A 17,878-nucleotide genomic window follows, 5' to 3' on the forward strand; every position below is an offset into this window, starting at 1 on the left:
ATGTGCCTAGAGCCCGTGCTCCACAAGAGAAGCCACCGCAATGAGAATCCGGTGCACCCCAACAAGAGTAGCCCCCACTCACCGCAACTAGAGAAAGCCTGTGCACAGCAATGAAGACCCAACAGAGCCAAAAATAAATAATTTTATAAAAAAATAAACAAATGGGACCTAATGAAACTTCAAAGCTTTCGCACAGCAAAGGAAACCATAAACAAGACCAAAAGGCAACCCTCAGAATTGGAGAAAATATTTGCAAACGAAGCAACTGACAAAGGATTAATTTCCAAACTTTACAAGCAGTTCATGCAGCTCAATAACAAAAAAACAAACAACCCAATCCAAAAATAGGCAGAAGACCTAAATAGACATTTCTCCAAAGAAGATATACAGACTGCCGACAGACACATGAAAGAATGCTCAACATGATTAATGTTAGAGAAAGGCAAATCAAAACTACAATGAGGTATCCCCTCACACCAGTCAGAATGGCCATCACCAAAAAACCTACAAACAATAAATGCTGGAGAGGGTGTGGAGAAAAGGGAACCCTCTTGCACTGTTGGTGGGAATGTAAATTGATACAGCCACTATGGAGAACAGTATGAAGGTTCCTTAAAAAAACTAAAAATAGAACAACCATACAACCCAGCAATCCCACTACTGGGCATGTACTCTGAGAAAACCATAATTCAAAAAGAGTCACAGGGGCTTCCCTGGTGGTGCAGTGGTTGAGAGTCCGCCTGCCGATGCAGGGGACACGGGTTTGTGCCCCGGTCCGGGAAGATCCCACATGCCGCGGAGCGGCTGGGCCCGTGAGCCATGGCCGCTGAGCCTGTGGAGCGGCTGGGCCCGTGAGCCATGGCCGCTGAGCCTGTGCGTACGGAGCCTGTGCTCCGCAACGGGAGAGGCCACAACAGTGAGAGGCCTGCGTACCGCAAAAAAAAAAAAAAAAAAAAAAGAGTCACAGTGTTCATTGCATCACTATTTACAATAGCCAGGACATGGAAGCAACATATGTGTCCATCGACAGATGAATGGATAAAGAAGATGTGTTGCATATATACAATGGAATATTACTCAGCCATAAAAAGAAACAAAATTGAGTTATTTGTAGTGAGGTGGATGGACCTAGAGTCTGTCATACAGAGTGAAGTAAGTCAGAAAGAGAAAAACAAATACTGTATGCTAACATGTATATATGAAATCTAAAAAAAAAAAAAAAGGTTCTGATGAACCTAGGGGCAGGACAGGAATAGAGACACAGTCCTACTAGAGAATAGACTTGAGGACATGAGGAGGGGGAAGGGTAAGCTGTGACAAAGTGAGAGCGTGGCATGGACATACATACACTACCAAATGTAAAATAGATAGCTAGTGGGAAGCAGCTGCATGGCACAGGGGGATCAGCTTGGTGCTCTGTGACCACCTAGAGGGGTGGGATAGGAAGACTAGGAGGGAGATGCAAGAGGGAGGAGATATGGGGATATATGTATAGTTGATTCACTTTGTTATAAAGCAGAAACTAACACACCAATGTAAAGCAATTATACTCCAATAAAGATGTTAAGAAAAAAAAAAAAAAGACTGGTGGCACCACACACACACTCCAAGAAGCTATGAAAATGTTTATTACTCATATCATGAGGCTTTCTGGGGTGAGCAGGACAGGCTCCCAGCAGGTCAAAAAACATCTGGGGAGAGCAGGAAGTCTGACTTGTTTGGGGTTTTATCGTGCTCAGGGAGTGGGGCCAGGATTAGGGTTCTCCCATGCAAGCAGGGGCTTGTGTGGTTTGAACATCCTGCCAGTGCCTAAGGAGGGAGCAACCGGGCTTCCTCATCAGTTTGCCCAGATGTGGGGCAGAAGGGAGAGGGAGGGATGGGGGCTTGAAAGCTGTCAGCAGTCACATCGAAATGGAGTCAGACTATTACAGTAATTGAATGTATTTTTGTGTCTTTTTGTTGTGTTCTTGTCTTGGGGACACAGTTATCCTCAGGTTGGCTTTTCTTTGTTCTCAGTATCTACTTTGTGTTTGTCTCTCTCCTTTTCGTTTAACATGAATAGCCCTTTCTTTCTGTCAGTAATTCAATTTGCAATTGTACCTAGTCTGTTTCCTTCTGTTTCTTATTTACCTGTTAATTAGGAGATGGTGTGCTTTTAGCCCTCCATTTCTTTCTTTGGTTTTGCCATGCCTTTTACATCTAATTTTGTTGTTTCATCAAGTTGTCTTTTAGCTCTTGTTCCACTGAATTTATTTTCGTCTTAAATTTTATCTTGAGCAATCACGTGGCATTTTCTTCTGTCTCTTAGGTTATGTTTTATTCCAGGTTGAACTTTTCACCTGTTTCTTGTATACTGAATACCCCTCTTTTTCTGTAGGATGATTGCATAGTTGTTATGCCCTTTCTTCTCATCCTATTTATGTTTAGCGTGGACAGTTCTGCCCAGACCTCTGTTGTCTCTGGTGTAGTGCCTAATCACCTTACTTCCTTTGCCTGTTTGCGTGAGATCTGTTTTTCCATCCCGGTGGCTCAGAATTGCATTCTATCTACTTTTCTTCTCCTTCTCCCCCTCCCCCTCCTCCTTCTTCTTCCTACAAAAGCTTAAGTGAGGGAAGCTGGGACTGAGCACTTGGTGGTGGATTTAATTTTCGCTGTCTCAACTCTGAGGTTCACTTAACTGTTCTGTGTCAGGATTCACTCCACTTGGTAGGGGCGTCCCCAGTCCCTGAAGGGGGAAAAGCCTTCACTAATTGTGGCACCACAGAGCCTCTGATTCCCCCCGAGTCAGCCCTGGTTGTTCACGCCCCTATTTCCACGTAGTATGGGGGAAGGATTGGGGTGCCCGTGGGTTTCACCCAGTGTTAACAATGAGGTGGGGAGGTCGGGGTGGAAGAAAGGCTATTTTCACTGCAGCTCTGATGTAACCTTTTCCACTGGCTTTTTCCCTCAGGATAGCTTTTCTTATTTTCTCTTCAGATTTCCAGCTCCACATTCATCACTTGGGATATTAGATATAGTTTTGTTTTGTTTCCGCCTTGTTCTACTTTTCCCCTCCCCCAGGGGCACCAAAAGATGGACTCTTGTAGGTTCCTCCACCCTCCGTGGCAACCTGCACCTGCCTTCACAGACATACATTCTCCAAGGATGTCCCATGACTCCCCTTGGGCTGACTATTTACCCCCCCAACTTCTGCTCCTCTTTAAGGTACGGGGTAGAAGGAGAATTCTCCTGGCTTTGTGGACGCCTTCTTTTCCTAGTGCTGTTTCAGCAGTGCGGGGATCACCTTTAAGATACAGCTTAGCCAAAGCAGACGTTCTTTTTTTTCTCGGCAGATGCTTTCTCAAGTGTGTTGTTAAGCTATGCTTCTTCCTTTGTTTGCTGTCAACAGGTAGTTTTTTTTTTTTTCCAGTTGCCTATTTGTGGTGTTTACTGTTTTTATTTCCTTTCCTAGTCATTGGGTAAAGGGGAATCTGCAATTGTGCCTCTGTGTACGTGTCTATAAGGGAAGCGCCATTTAATTCTTTTCAAACTCTGCTCACCGGTGAAAATTACTGAAGAAACCATTCAATGTTTCACACATCCTATGTGTAAATATCAGTCCTGTTAATGGCACGGGCCTCTGAGAGGTTGAGTGAAGGAAATTAGGTACAGATTAATATGGAAGGGTGATAATTTGAGATGGTTTTCAACTTGAAGTTGGAGAATAGATTAGAACAGAGATCTGTTCATATATCACAAAGTATATTTTTGCTACATTTTAATAAAAGTTTCCCTCCCATTCCCTTCCCCACCCTCCATTCAGTTAAGGGTGGGTGCACATAAATACTGTTTGTATGGACAAATGTGGCCTGCACCCTTGATACCATTCCTTCTTTTCTTTTTTTCTAAGCTTCTTGCTTCCTTTCCACATCACAGCCTGGTATGCAAATACTCAGAGAAGACTTTATGTTTATGCTTTCTTGATTCCTAATGTGTCTCACATTAAACAGGAACATTCACATAACCAACTCTTAAATTAGAATATGTGATTTTAAAACTTCATTCCCCTGAGAATCTGGGGAGAAAATGTGGAACAATGACACGTTTACCACGTAGAAGGCTGTTCTTCAGTTACATCCCAACTGATTCACTCACACTTATGAGGTAAGTGCTGACAACAGAGCTAAAAACAGGGCTGGAGAGTGTGACTGATGCTGGTGTGGAGACCGGGAGGTGGAGGGAAGGAGGAAAACTGGGCCAATGGCTTCTGCAAGTGAGTGTGACAAAGCAGCTGAATGTGACTTTTGTATTTGCCAGTCATCTGGGTATAGGCCATGAGTGGCAGGCAGTTCTAGGCCTCTGCCCTGATGTGACTCTAAACTACCTTTGATAGCTCACCTGGGAAACTCAAGGTGAGTTGTAGGACTGCAGACTTTCATAGTGTTAGGGTCCTGGGCCAGACACTTAGCTAACCCATTGCCAGAATAATCTGGGTATGTAATAAAACCCTTTACACCTGGCCTCCCCAACCCCCCAATTTGACAGTATATATCAAGAGCTTACTTAAAAGGTCATTTCAGCTGGACTAGGTTCCTGGGGCTCAGATACCGTTCTGATGGCTGAGTAGGTGTTACCTTTCCTCCAAAGATAATCATTTACATTTGTGGCTGGAATGTTGAGGAATGGATTTGGGCTGGGTTCCTTGATGTACCCAGGGTTTTCTTAAGCGTTGGAGGAGACTTCTGGAAAAAATATTCCCAGACTTTCGCTCTACTTCATTGAGTGTTAAAGATATAAATCATGCCTAGTAGGGAGAAGGCGGGTGCAGACTGAGGCCACATTGCTGGATACTGCCATGGGGCCCTTGGGAAGGAACCCATCAAAAAGGAGGGGCTCCAGGGACTTCCCTGGCGGTCCAGTGGATAAGACTCCGCCTTCCAATGCAGGGGGTGTGGGTTCGATCCCTGGTTGGGGAGGTAAGATCCCACATACCTCGCGGCCAAAAAACCAAAACATAAAACAGAAACAATATTGTAAGGAATTCAATAAAGACTTTAAAAGTGGTCCATATCAAAAAACAACAACAACAAACTTAAAAAAAAACACAAAAAGGAGGTGCTCCAAATGGGACAAAGTTCATACCTAGCTCTAAAGACAGAGGGGAGGGTGGTCACCAACCTCACTCCAACCTGTGTTCTGATAGACTTTGGTAGAACAACTAGGCACACGTGAATTGAAAAAGGTCCATCAGTTAAGAGCTGAAGCACTCATGGCCCAAGCAATTCTTGTGTTGAGATTCCACTTGAGGAGTAAAACTGTCTTCAGGCTATGTACCTCCCCAGATACGCTCACCCCACTGCATCCCAGGCTTCAGCCCGTTGCTTGACTTTCCCAGTAAAGTGAGCCCTGGGAATGCTGAATTATTCCCGTGGTCTTAAATCTCCTGTCACTTGCTGCCAGCCTTGGTGGGGCAGGGGTTGGGGAGGAGACATCTGAGGTGGGTGTTGGCAGGGATTGAGCCAAGGGCTCTTTTTAACAGCTCCAGACTCAGTTCCTACTCTACCCGACTCATGGAAGCTCTGGATTTTCCAGTGGCTGCCTAGAGGTGCCAGGTGACATAGCCCAGGAGTTCAGGGGAGGTGTGAACCATAGGACAAATTTGGACCAAAAAAAGACAGCAGATTGGAAAGAGTTTGCAGACAAAAATTTCCCCCCATTGCTATCTCTTTGCTGTTGCAAGATACAGCAACTTGAAATAGTCTCTCTGAGAAATAAGCTGGGTTTTGAAGCTGTAACAATTGGGATAACATGCCACCTTTTATTTGCTTTCCTCCTCCCTTCATTCCTCCTTTCCTTCCCTTTGCCCTCACTCCTACTTCCCTACAATTACAGCCCCCAATGAAACACCAGCATGCAACTCAGGTTGTTTTCTAGAGAACCCAGGCTAACACAGAATATAAAAAAAGGTGAATTTGGCAGAAGTTTGCAATAAAGTCAACGGTATGGAAGAAATTTCAGCGCACTGAGCATGTTTAGTAGCCCTAATAGATCAGGGGCAACAGATCTGGGCTCCAGATCTATCATAAAGATGGGTTGACAAGTTGGGGGGTAGGAGTAAAGTGTGGTTATGGAATTATGCCTCCAGGAGGTACATTTCCTGCCCTCCAGCAGGTGGCAACAGGAAGACAACTACGATGGCTTGTAGCTTTGGATAGGTATACTCCAGAGACTACAGAAATATTTGGGGTAATAGTCTCATTTAGGGGTTGAAATTATTCACTGCATCAAGCCTTTATAGGAAAAAGTAGTAATAAGAAGTGATCACCCGGGGCTTCCTTGGTGGTGCAGTGGTTGAAAATCCGTCTGCCAATGCAGGGGACACAGGTTCGAGCCCAGGTCCGGGAAGATCCCACATGCCGCGGAGCAACGAAGACTGTGCATCACAACTACTGAGCCTGTGCTCTAGAGTCTGTGAGCCACAGCTACTGAGCCCGCGTGCCGCAACTACTGAGGCCCACGCGCCTAGAGCCCGTGCTCCACAATGAAAGAAACCACCGCAATGAGAAGCCTGTGCATCGCAAGGAAGAGTAGCCCCGGCTCGCCGCAACTAGAGAAAGCCAGTGCGCAGCAACGAAGACCGCTACACAGCCAAAAATAAATAAATAAATTTATATATTAAAAAAAGTGATCACCCTGTCAGTGAAAATGAAGAGAAATATAGTGAGAGGCCCTCTGTGTCCACTGGACACAGTTTTGCTAAAATCTTGGAAGTCTGTGCTTATAAAGATAAGGGAAGGTAGAGTGATTCTTGCACATACACATCAGGCTGTTTAATTCTCACCACAGCCCAGGGGAGCAGACATTACTCTCACCTCCATTTTGCAGATCAGTAAGAGGAAACTTGGTGAGGTAGAGTGCTTTGTTCCAGGTTACACAGATTCAGGGCTCAAACCACCCTGAGGTTCTTTGGCTCAAAATCCCAGCTATAGTTTTGAAGGGAACTGAAGAGGAGGTAAACTTCACCTCCTCCTCCTAGAGATTCAAAATAGTTTTACCTGGTTAGTGGCTCTACTTCAGGCAATGAATCAAGACAAAAGGGAAATGATTCAAAAGTTGAGCGAACTGGGACTCTATTAATGTGCCAGGTAAGGTAATCTGTGTTTGTATCGGACACCTATAATTTATGTAGATCCACACACATTTTTTTCAGATGCTGCACAAATTGGGAAATGTGTGTTGTCGAACCATATGTATTTGTATGTGTTCAATACACTGTATAATTGACTCAATTATCCATGTGGGGATTATTCACTTTTAATTTGCAATCTGGCTTCTTTCAGTTAGGATGTTTCAGGGCTGCTCTAGGAATGCCAACTAATGTAAATAATAATTTAAGTAAAACATAATTGGGTACGAAAATTAAATCCAATCTTTTCTCAGCTCCTGAAGATTCTACAGCTGAAATGTAACTCTAATTCATCCACTATCTTTTCATTCTCCAATGCCATTTTACTACCAAGGATTTTATTGCTTTCCATAGATTATTGCAATAGCTCCCTATCTGGCTTTCCTGCTTACCTCTTTCCCATCCAATAATCATTCTGCTTACAGTAATCTTCAACAAACAAACAAACACAGTTCTCACAAAAATTTCTTTGCTTGAAAACATTTAATGGCTCCCCATTTCTCACCAGACTAAATGTACATGCCACAACCTATCATTCAAGGCTTCTTCATGCCATCTGTCCCAGGAAGTTTTTCTGATCCAACCTCGGATGCCTTATCACTGTTCCCAGCTCTGAATCCCCTTAATGCACTACATGTTTTTCTCTAAGTGAGACAAAGGTATTCCTGAACCCGCGTTGTCTCTCTATTCTCCTGAGATGTCCTTAATCGCAGTTTCTGCAGCGATTCATCTTCTCTGCTCCGCAGTACCTAGCTCAGTGCCCGACCACAAACAAAGGCACAACGAACATTTGCCCATTTACCTGCTGGCAAACCTCAAGAGGAGGAATTTTGGTCTTTTGTATCCCGAGTGTCTAGCACAGTGCCTGGCACACAGTAGGTGCTCAAAGAACACTACTGAACGAATAAGAGTACAAAGAGCCCAGGCTCCGAGTGGGGGCACTGCAGAGCTCCAGGGGTGTAGATACAGGAAGGGCTGGTGGCGCAGGGCACAGGGTGGAGCTGGCCCTGGGCTCCTTCGGGGAGCGCGTTCCACCGCCTGCCCATTTGCAGCGCAGGCCAGACACCGCGGACACTGCTTAAACTTTTTCTTCCAAAAAAAAAGTATGTGTGTATGTACGTACGCGTAAATGTATATGTTTATACACACACGCTACCTACATAATACATAAAAATAGCCACACCATATCCAGGTATGCGTATATATATAAAATAGGCAAATTGTACATATAAATAAATTAATATATGTACAGCCTTAACTCGGAACGGCGGGAGTGGCGGGGAGGACGACGGGAACGCCCCTTCGCCCCTCCAGGATCGCAGGACCGGAGCGGCGCGGCCCCTGCGTGGCTTGAGCCTTCCGGCTTGCCGTCCGCCGCTGCCGCCGCCATTGGTTGGACTCCAGACAGCTGATCCTGGCGGCGGGGCTAGGGAGCTTCGAGGATGGCGGCGTCCGCGGCGCTGATTCTGCGGGAGAGCCCCAGGTAGCCCCGGCTGAGCACGGGGGCAGCGCGGACAGGGCAGGCGTAAGGATGCTGCTGCTGTCTGTCGCCGAGGCGCGGGTGGGGGGCCGGGGCGGAGGGGCAGGTGCGGGGCCGCGCGTGTCCGGAGGGGCTGGCGGAGTCGCAGTGCGGGCCCCGCGGGATTGCGCGAGTCTGCGGGTGCCTCCTCCTGCGTGGTAGTTCACCTGCGTGGACTTACAGTGGGCCTGGGCAGCTGAGGTTCGTACGACAGTGTGTAGTCAGTGTCACCGTTCCCCGAGTCTGTATCGCAGGTACCCAACCCAGCCTGGAGTAACACTGAAATCACGTGGAAAGGTATTCCGTTTCCGTTTTCAGTTCTCTTTCAGACCTCCTGATTATGAGAAAGTCTCCTATTGGTCCCGGATGGTTTTTAATACTTAACACGCGTTAATATACCTTTTCAATCGAGATAGACTAGGCCTCAGGCCAGGAGTTTTGGCTTGTAACAGTACCTAGCCAGAATTGAGTAACATTGCTTTTGTTTTCATTTGATTTCTTTTGAGTTCATTTGTTTATTTAGTTCATTTCTATTTATGGTAGATAAGTAAGGTCGGCTGTCTATGGTGGTGAGGTAGTTATGTTTTAAAATAAAATTATTTAAGTAAAAGTGACTCCATTTAATGAAAAATAATAGTGCAGGTGGTGTGTGGATGCAGAAAAGTGCGGAAGTATACAGGCAAATAATTGAGGCTGGAGAATAACTTTGTGTCTAGATTGGACCAGGAGTCTTTTTGAAGAGAGTTGTCATTTTGAAGTTTTTCCTTTTTTGATTACTTGAGTTCTGACAGCCAGTTCCTTTTCTCATACCAATGCCCTGGGTAACACATCACATCAGTAAACCATATTCAACGTGGTGCAGTAGAATTGTTCTTATCACATAATTTAAGTTGATTATTACAATTGAAACAGGGTTTTAAAACAGCTGTGTACTTAGTGACCCCAAATGATATTGTATGTAGTTTTTTTTTTTTTATTCCATTACCTGCCATGCAGCAGTCTTTTCTTTCTAATTTTGGTGTAATTGCCAATTCCCTTCTCCCACTCTTCTCAAAGTTCTGTTTTGAGTTAAGTGGATACATAAACTTTCACTCCTAAATTAATACCATTCCCCACAGAGTGCAAGCTTCTCCTAGTCGTTTGCCTTGCCCAGAAGAAAGAGAAAATTTGCCAGATAGACCTTTTCAACAGATATACTTTTGGAGGTATCTTTTGGAAACATCCTGCCTTTGCTGGCCATCATCTGTTTTTCTTTATTTTACTCAGACTTACCTTGTAGCAAGCAGAGTTGTCGAAATGAAAACTTACAGACAGCTGTACTTACAGTAACTACAGTACCACTTGGGGAAAACTCATTTTAAAACTTTGTTTTATGAATTTATTTAGCATGAAAAAAGCAGTGTCGCTGATAAATGAAATAGATATAGGAAGATTTCCACGATTGCTCACCCGAATTCTTCAAAAACTTCACCTGAAGGTTTGTATGTTTGCACTTCTATAGATTATAATATATTCTTGTGATTCCACTGCAACTCTAGGTTTCTACTTGAAGTACCTTTTGCGAGGTATTGTTCTCCAGCAGGTCCTCAGGAACACCGGGTCTCTAGAAAATTTGATAATATCCCACGGTCAAAAGTTTGGGAACTTCTGTCTTCATTCAAATTAATTTTTTTAAATCATGGAACTTTTCAGAGTATATTTTATGGTAGTGTTAATAGTAAATATTTAAGCATGAATGTTGTGTGCAAAATTTTCCAAATGTGTTTGACCAGGGAACTGTTTTATCATGGTATTTATTTTGGAACCAAGGCTCTGTGGAACACGCTTTGGGACAATTCTGATATCATGATTTCATTCTTTGTCTTAAAAATAACTCTGTAGTTTTGCTATCAACCAATATGTAATTTTTCATTTAATCTTTCTCTTCCACTTTTATTTTAAGGGTGTGGTTATCTTGGATATATTGTTGCTTAGTAATTCATTACTTGGTTAATTTGCTAACATTACTTAGTTAACTTCTTTACCAGGTTAATAAAATTTAATTCCATTCAACATATGTTTAAGGAGTGCCCATTAACTGCTCTACCTGGTGCAAAGTATCACCATTAAATGAGAACCCAGACTCTTACCTCTTCTTTTTCCTGGCCAGAGACCAGTCCCAAAGCCCTGCCCTTTCTCCCTCTGAAGTATCTCTCAAATCCAAGTTCTCTTCGTAATCTGAGTTCAGAGCCTTATTATTTCTCCCTTGGACTACAACAGTTACCTTCAAACTGGTACTGCTGTCTGTAGTCTTCTACCTTCTTATCACTTCTTCATGGTGCTGTTCCATTTATCTTTCCAAATATTTTTTTCCTAAAAAAAAAAAAAAAAGTTGATCATATCTTTACAGCGTTGAAAGCCATCAATGACTTTCCATTGCTCATGGGAAAAAGTTCATATTCCTTAACATTGTATTACACTAACGTTACAATATAGGTACAGTCTGTGTTTTCCCCACTTTGCAAGTGTTTCAGCTACCCTGGATGCTCTTTTACTGGAACGTACTGTGAACTTTTTCGACTTGGTGTCTGTGTAATATACTCTTTCCCTTACCTGAAATATCTTCCCTTCTTTAGTGAATAAACTATTCATCTTTCAAGGATTTGACAGTCCTACTCTCAGCAGCTCATCCTCTCTTCTTTGCTTCTAAAACACTTGGTTCGTCCTCACCTCACTTTAGTACTACATCATAAGTATTTGTTTCATGATTACAGGGTCTTTCTCTGACCTTGAATACTTTAAGTATCATGTCTTACTCATCTTTATATTTCTCACACTTGATACATTGATAGTTATGCAGTTGGCACTCAATAGCTATACTTGGAGTTCATTCTTTTCCTTGCCATGGGAAACACAAAATGAATATAGGTTCTCTGAATTCCTGCCTATAAGGAATTTGTGATGTAGAAGGAGAAGCAGGAGGAACAACCACAGTCACAATAGCAGCTACATTCTGTGGTGTTTGCTATTCACAGTTCCATTACTCCCTCTGTGACCGGTGCTGTTCTAATGGCTTTGTGGTATTAACTCATCTGATCCTCACAGCACCCTTAGGAAGTAAGAACTGTTGTCATCCTTATTTTATCCATGAAGAAACTGAGATAGAGACCAGTGAAGTAATTTGCCCAAGGTCACACAGCTAGCTAGTAAGGCAGTCTGGCTCCAGAATCCATCCCTCTGACCCATTACAGTAAAGCGCAGGAAAGAGTGTGAAACGGTATATAAATCAGTCCCAAAGGGAATGATGCAGGCAGTTGATACAGAGTTTCTTTGATTGTCTGAGTTGGCGGCTGCCTTCTTTTTTATTTTATTTATTTTATTGTATTTTTCAGTTGGAAGTATAGTTGATTTACAGTGTTGTGGGTGGCTGCCTTCTTAAACACACACAAAGTGATACGGAACACAGAACACTTACATACATCTTTTGTTCTTCGTACTGAGGGAGGATGGAACATCTGCAGGAAACTCGTGACCCTCTGGAGTTTGTCTTTGACCCTCTGGAGTTGAGAAAACATTAATATCTATCTTAGAGTAACTGAATGGCCAAAGCATTCCACAGAGGTGTTTGAATGCTGTGCCTTCAGAGGTGGGGCGTGGAGGTGAGAAGGTGTGGTTGTTGAAGAGCTGAAGCAGCTGAGGACAGAAGCATCTGTATTTGATTACTTGCCTGCAGAAAGTCAGGAGAGAAAGTCAGGAAAGGGGCAACCCATCCCATTCCCCCAACCCCCCCGGACAGTTTTAGGGAATGTTCTTCCAGAGGGACTCCAGTTGTGATAAGGGCTCTTACTAAAGAGTTGGCAGCAACGTCTCAGATCTGCCAGCTTTCTTTTATGTACTGTTGGTCTGTCAGGTTGGCCTTTGCCTTGGGACAAGCAGAGTCCTGAGAGCGGTGAAACTGCATGCAGGTAAGTTGGTGAAGAGGTTTAGGGATTTGGTTGCTATTCTTAGTGTTATCAGCTTGACACTTTGATTTTACCAAGTTTGATCTTGGTAAAATGGGATTGTGGGCAGAGGGTATCTATTTTTGTCCAGACTGGTTCCTTGAAATCTCTAGTAGAAATAAACATGGGGAAAATAAGCTTAGGTATAGAATATGGGCATGCCTAAGTATGGGTCTGAGCATCTATTCCTGAGCAATCGTGGCATATAGGAATACTTGGGAATTTTGGGTGGTTTGTTACCAATGTGTGGAGGGTGCTGGTGGCATTTAATGCCCAGGAACTTTGTTTTTTCTAACTTTTTATATTATATTGGAGTATAGTTGATTAACAACATTGTGTTAGTTTCATATGTACAGCAGAGTGATTCAGTTATACGTATATACGGATCTATTGTTTTTCAAATTCTTTTCCCATTTAGGTTGTTACATAATATTGAGCAGAGTTCCCTGGCTGTACAGTAGGCCCTTGTTGGTTATCCACTTTAAGTATAGGAGTGTGTACGTGTCAATCCCAATCTCCCTAACTATCCCTTCCCCCCTGGTAACCATAAGTTCATTTTCTAAGTCTGTGAGTCTGTTTCTGTTTTGTAAATAAGTTCATTTATATCTTTTTTTAGATTCTGCATATAAGCGATATCATTTGATACTTGTCTTTTTCTGTCTGACTTACTTTACTTAGTTTTACAATCTCTAGATCCATCCATGTTGCTGCAAATGGCATTATTTCATTCTTTTTAATGGCTGAGTAATATTCCATTGTATATGTGTACCTTTAAATGTCTTGCAGTGAGTAGGACAGTCCTGTACAAAGAATTGTCTCATCCTGCATGCTAATAGAGTCTGCCTTGGGAAACACTGAAGGAGATCAGAGTAACTTCCTTATATGTGAACTTAAAAACAAACATTTGTGGCCTCTACATTTTTAAAATAGCTGTCACAACTCATGCAATTAAAAAAAAAACCCTCATATACCTTGCTCCAGAGACTCTTAGGCCCTCCCACAAAGCCTATTGATGTTACTATGTTATATGTCTAGTTCTGCAAGATGAGGTGTCTGGATTTCTGGCCATGGCCGACTAGCAACAGCAAACTGGGGGGTGAAGGCGCTCCTGTGATGGGGCATGTAGGCAGTTTCAAGAATCAACTGCTGGGTATAGATTGAAGTGGAAGAATTATGAAAATCAGACACAAGAAATACAAAAGCAAAGAAATCTGAGGGTTTTTTCTGATGTGAAAAATCATCAGTGTATCTTAGCAGTTCTTTAGGAAACTAACTGCAGCACGGAACTTGGATGCTCGTAATTATGATCTGACTTATTGCAAGAATCTAGTGTAATCCAGTATACTTTGTTTACAGAAGTCTAGAATCGGTGCCGTACATTTCAGAAAGATTGCTTTTAAAAGTTTAAAATAAAAGTTCTTTTATTTGATAGATTGACTTGGGGGTACCACCATATTTCCTCATTATGACAGATAGAGAAGTCTCATTATATTAATATAAAGGACAGTCACAGATGTAAACCCCAGCATACAGAAATGCCTGAGGATTTTGTTGTCGTTGTTGTTACAGTGTATGGAGGGTGTTGCTGGCATTTAATGCCCTGGGACTTTAAATGTCCTAACGATGTGCAGCACGGTCCTGTTCAAAGAAGAATTGGCCTCACCTATGTGGACAAAAAAAGAAAAGAGTAGCTTATCTCTGAAAATGCATTTATTTTGTACTTAATATAAGCTGGAGGGCTTCTTACAACTTAGTTTATTAGGTTAAAATGATATATACATACATTTTAAATTATGGCATATGCAGACTACTAGGACCAAGTGTTCTTCCATTGTGGTGTTGGTGTGTGTGTATGCCTGTGTATGTGAATCAGAGCTTGGATTCTGGACCACAGGCCTCTCTTGTCTCTAAAGCCATGCTCGGAGTTTTTAAAACCTAATTGCCTTCATAATTATTTAGATAGTATACTGTCTTCATAGAATAGAAGATCCATATAACTTTCTGAGGAATGTGACCTGATTTCAACTATATGTGGAATTAAGATGAGTTCACTCATCGTGCATGTTAAGAAAATAAATTCTTCAAAAAAAGAAAAAGTTGGAAGAATGGATTTTTGATTTGTTATTTTTTTGTGCCCTTAAAGTTCAAAATAGAGTGCATAAGTGAAGTGTTTCAGTTACATTTTAAATTTCACAAATAGTTTATGAGGAAGTTTTTGTTTTAAGACATTTAAACAACATGGACGAACTGAAACGCCCCCCTTGGCTAACTCTTGCCCCTTCCTCCATCTTGATTCTCTCCTGTGTGAGTTATCTATTGCTGAATTGCAAATTTCCCCCAAATTTAGCCGATTAAACCAACAATAAGCATTTATCATCTCTCACCCTTCCTGTAAGCAGGAATTTGGCTTGGCTGGGTGGTCCTGGCTTGGGGTTCTCATGAAACTGCTCTCAGGTGTTGGTTGGGGCAGCTGGTACCTGAAGCTTTGACTGGGGTAGAGGATTTCCGTCTAACATGGCTACATGGTGGCACCAGTTAGTTCCTTGTCACATGGGCCTTTGCTCCTGACACGGAAGTTGTCTTCTTCCAGAATGAGTGGTCCAAGAGAGGGAGGTGCTGTCCTTTTCATGACCTAGGCTTGGATATCACATACCTTCCCTTTTACTATGTTCTTCTGGTTAGAAGTAAGTCAGTAAGTCTGGCTCATATTCAGGGGAGACGAAATTAGGCTCCGTCTTTTGAACAGAGGAGTGTTAAAAGAATTTGCAGATATGATAAAACCACCACACCTCCCTAGAAGGAGTCTTTGTTGTCGCTTTGGTTTTCATCTTTCCAGGTCTTTTTTCCAAGTATTAATAAATACAGATGTGCAAACATGTGCACACATCTATAAATAGAATTTTTTGGTTTTTATATAAATGCGTTCATAAGTGGCATTATACTGTTTACCTTTTTCACTTATCACTTGTATCAAAGATCTTTCCATGTCAAGTCATACAGCAGTTATTCTTTTTAAATACTGTTTTTCCTTTCTGCCTGTGTATATATGTCTATGGCATATGCTTTTTAAATATATAGAAAAAATTAACATCCATTTTCCATTTAAAATTTAAGTTTTGGGCTTCCCTGGTGGCACAGTGATTGAGGGTCCGCCTGCCAATGCAGGGGACACAGGTTCGTGCCCCGGTCCGGGAAGATCCCACATGCCACGGAGCGGCTGGGCCTGTGAGCCATGGCCGCTGAGCCTGCGTGTCCGGAGCCTGTGCTCCGCAACGGGAGAGGCCACAACAGTGAGAGGCCTGCGTACCACAAAAAAACCCAAAAAATTTGTTTCTTGGACACTTGCTCTCTAATTTTATAAACGTGGGCCTTAAATTTCTCCCACTGAGAGGGTAAAAACGAATATATCTCCTTTACTTTCTCTTCAACACCCAAGTATGTGTGGGTTACTTTTGGTACCTAGGAAGAAGTTAACCTGCTTCTGTCTGGAAGCAAATAGAGTGACTTACATTTAATATTGATCTACCCAGGGTCCTTGCTGGAGCAAGATATTGACTATGGATTTGGAACTTTGTTTCATGGCTGTATTTTATTCTCCATTTGTTGTTCTGCTCACATATTTTAAGCGCCACCTTATTTTAAGGGTGCACGTTTCATGTACCAGTGGATGGGGGGCGATACATGTTCCCTTGTCTCCCTTCACTCCAAAGCACTTTATTAATATGATGTCCTTGAAGATCTTGAGAATGTCCCTTTTCTTGCTCTTTTTAAAAATGTCTCGGGACTTCCCTGGCGGTCCAGTGGTTAAGAATCTGCCTTCCAATGCAGGGGAAGTGGGTTCGATCCCTGGTCGGGGAGCTAAGATCCCACATGCCTCGTGGCCAAAAAACCAAAACATAAAGCAGAAGCAGTATTGTAACAAATTCAATAAAGACTTTAAAAATGGTCCACATCAAAAAAAAAAAATCTTAAAAAAAAAGTCTCATTTTCTTGTACATATTGAGGACACTGAAGTTTATTTTTCTACGTGCTCAATCACTATTTTTATTTTGTCAAAATATCTCATTTGGTGTATATTTAAAGGAATCAGATTGACAAACTTGGAAGTTAAATTGTACATATCCATTGAATTTAATGCAACATGTGGTTCATTGATTGTACATGAGTAATACTGTTATTCTCTTCCTCATATTGATAAAGTCTGGTACTGTAGGTCATTATTTCAAGAAGGTGTATGGTAATCACAGAAATTCTGGAACTTTAAAATCAAAACATTGCTCTTGAGGTAAGTGATTGGCATTTTGGCCAAATAGGGTTCATGCTTTTCTCAGTCATAAAACAGGTAGTAGATACTGGGAGTTCTGGTGACTAGCCTCCCCAAACCAAAAATATGCCAGCTTAGAGTTCTAATGCTGCTTCACTTGAGCAATTGTAAAGTTGTACCTCATCCTAAGCTGTTAAGGCATGGACTTCTGAAACTTCTCCATGTAGCTGTTGGGGAGAGGCAGCAGCAGGGAAAGTTGTTTTTGGTATGTGTGGATAAAGTATTTTTATTTGAAAGCAGTTCTAATAGTGTATATTTTTCATACTTGAAAAACCAGTCTTTAGATCAAGGAGATTATTTTGGAAATGAAAGAAAGGAGAGTAGCTGGAACTTATACTCAGATGGCTAACTTCTTTCTTTCATATATTGCTTATAAAAGTAATGTGTGTAATGTGTAAGTTTTAGAAAATATTAAAATTATCAAAAAGACTTAATTTCTTGCTTTATATATGCTCTTATAATAATCCATACTTTTGCAAAACTCATTAAAAAGGGAAGTTATTGGAACAATTATTTGTTTTTAATTTGTCTTTCTAACTAGACGATAGTACTCCTGAGGACATAAACTATCTATGTAGCACATAATAAGTACTCAGTAAATATATATATATATATATGTGTGTGTGTGTGTATATATATATTTTTATATATATATATATATTTTTTTTTTTTGTACTTCTGCAGTATCAGTTGTGATTTCTCCTCTTTCATTTCTTATTTTATTTGGGTCTTCTCTCTTTTCTTCTTAGTGAGCCTGGCCAGAGGTTTGTCAATTTTGTTTACCCTTTCAAAGAATCAGCTCTTGGTTTTATTGATTTTTTTTCCTATTGTTTTTTTCATCTCTATTTTATTTATTTCCTCTCTGACCTTTATTAGCTCCTTCTTCTGAA

The 17,878-nt window shown here is 41.8% G+C and overlaps 1 protein-coding gene across 3 annotated transcripts in view; it reads left to right on the forward strand.

The window, feature by feature from the left end:
* Positions 1 to 8,537: 8,537 nt before the first annotated feature.
* COMMD10 (COMM domain containing 10) overlaps positions 8,538 to 17,878 on the forward strand; it is a 161,843-nt gene continuing 152,502 nt past the window's right edge. For 2 of the 3 annotated variants that reach the window (XM_079918386.1, XM_079918388.1), the window contains exons 1-2: positions 8,538 to 8,648; positions 10,071 to 10,161. In XM_079918386.1, coding sequence (XP_079774512.1) covers positions 8,608 to 8,648; positions 10,071 to 10,161 — 132 coding nt within the window. In that variant the 5' untranslated portion in view covers positions 8,538 to 8,607. Of the gene's footprint in view, positions 8,649 to 8,777; positions 8,982 to 10,070; positions 10,162 to 17,878 lie in introns of those variants that run through there. The other variant, XM_079918387.1, reaches the window with a different exon arrangement.

Source organism: Stenella coeruleoalba, assembly GCF_951394435.1.
Source record: "Stenella coeruleoalba genome assembly, chromosome: 3".
Lineage (NCBI taxonomy): Eukaryota > Metazoa > Chordata > Mammalia > Artiodactyla > Delphinidae > Stenella > Stenella coeruleoalba.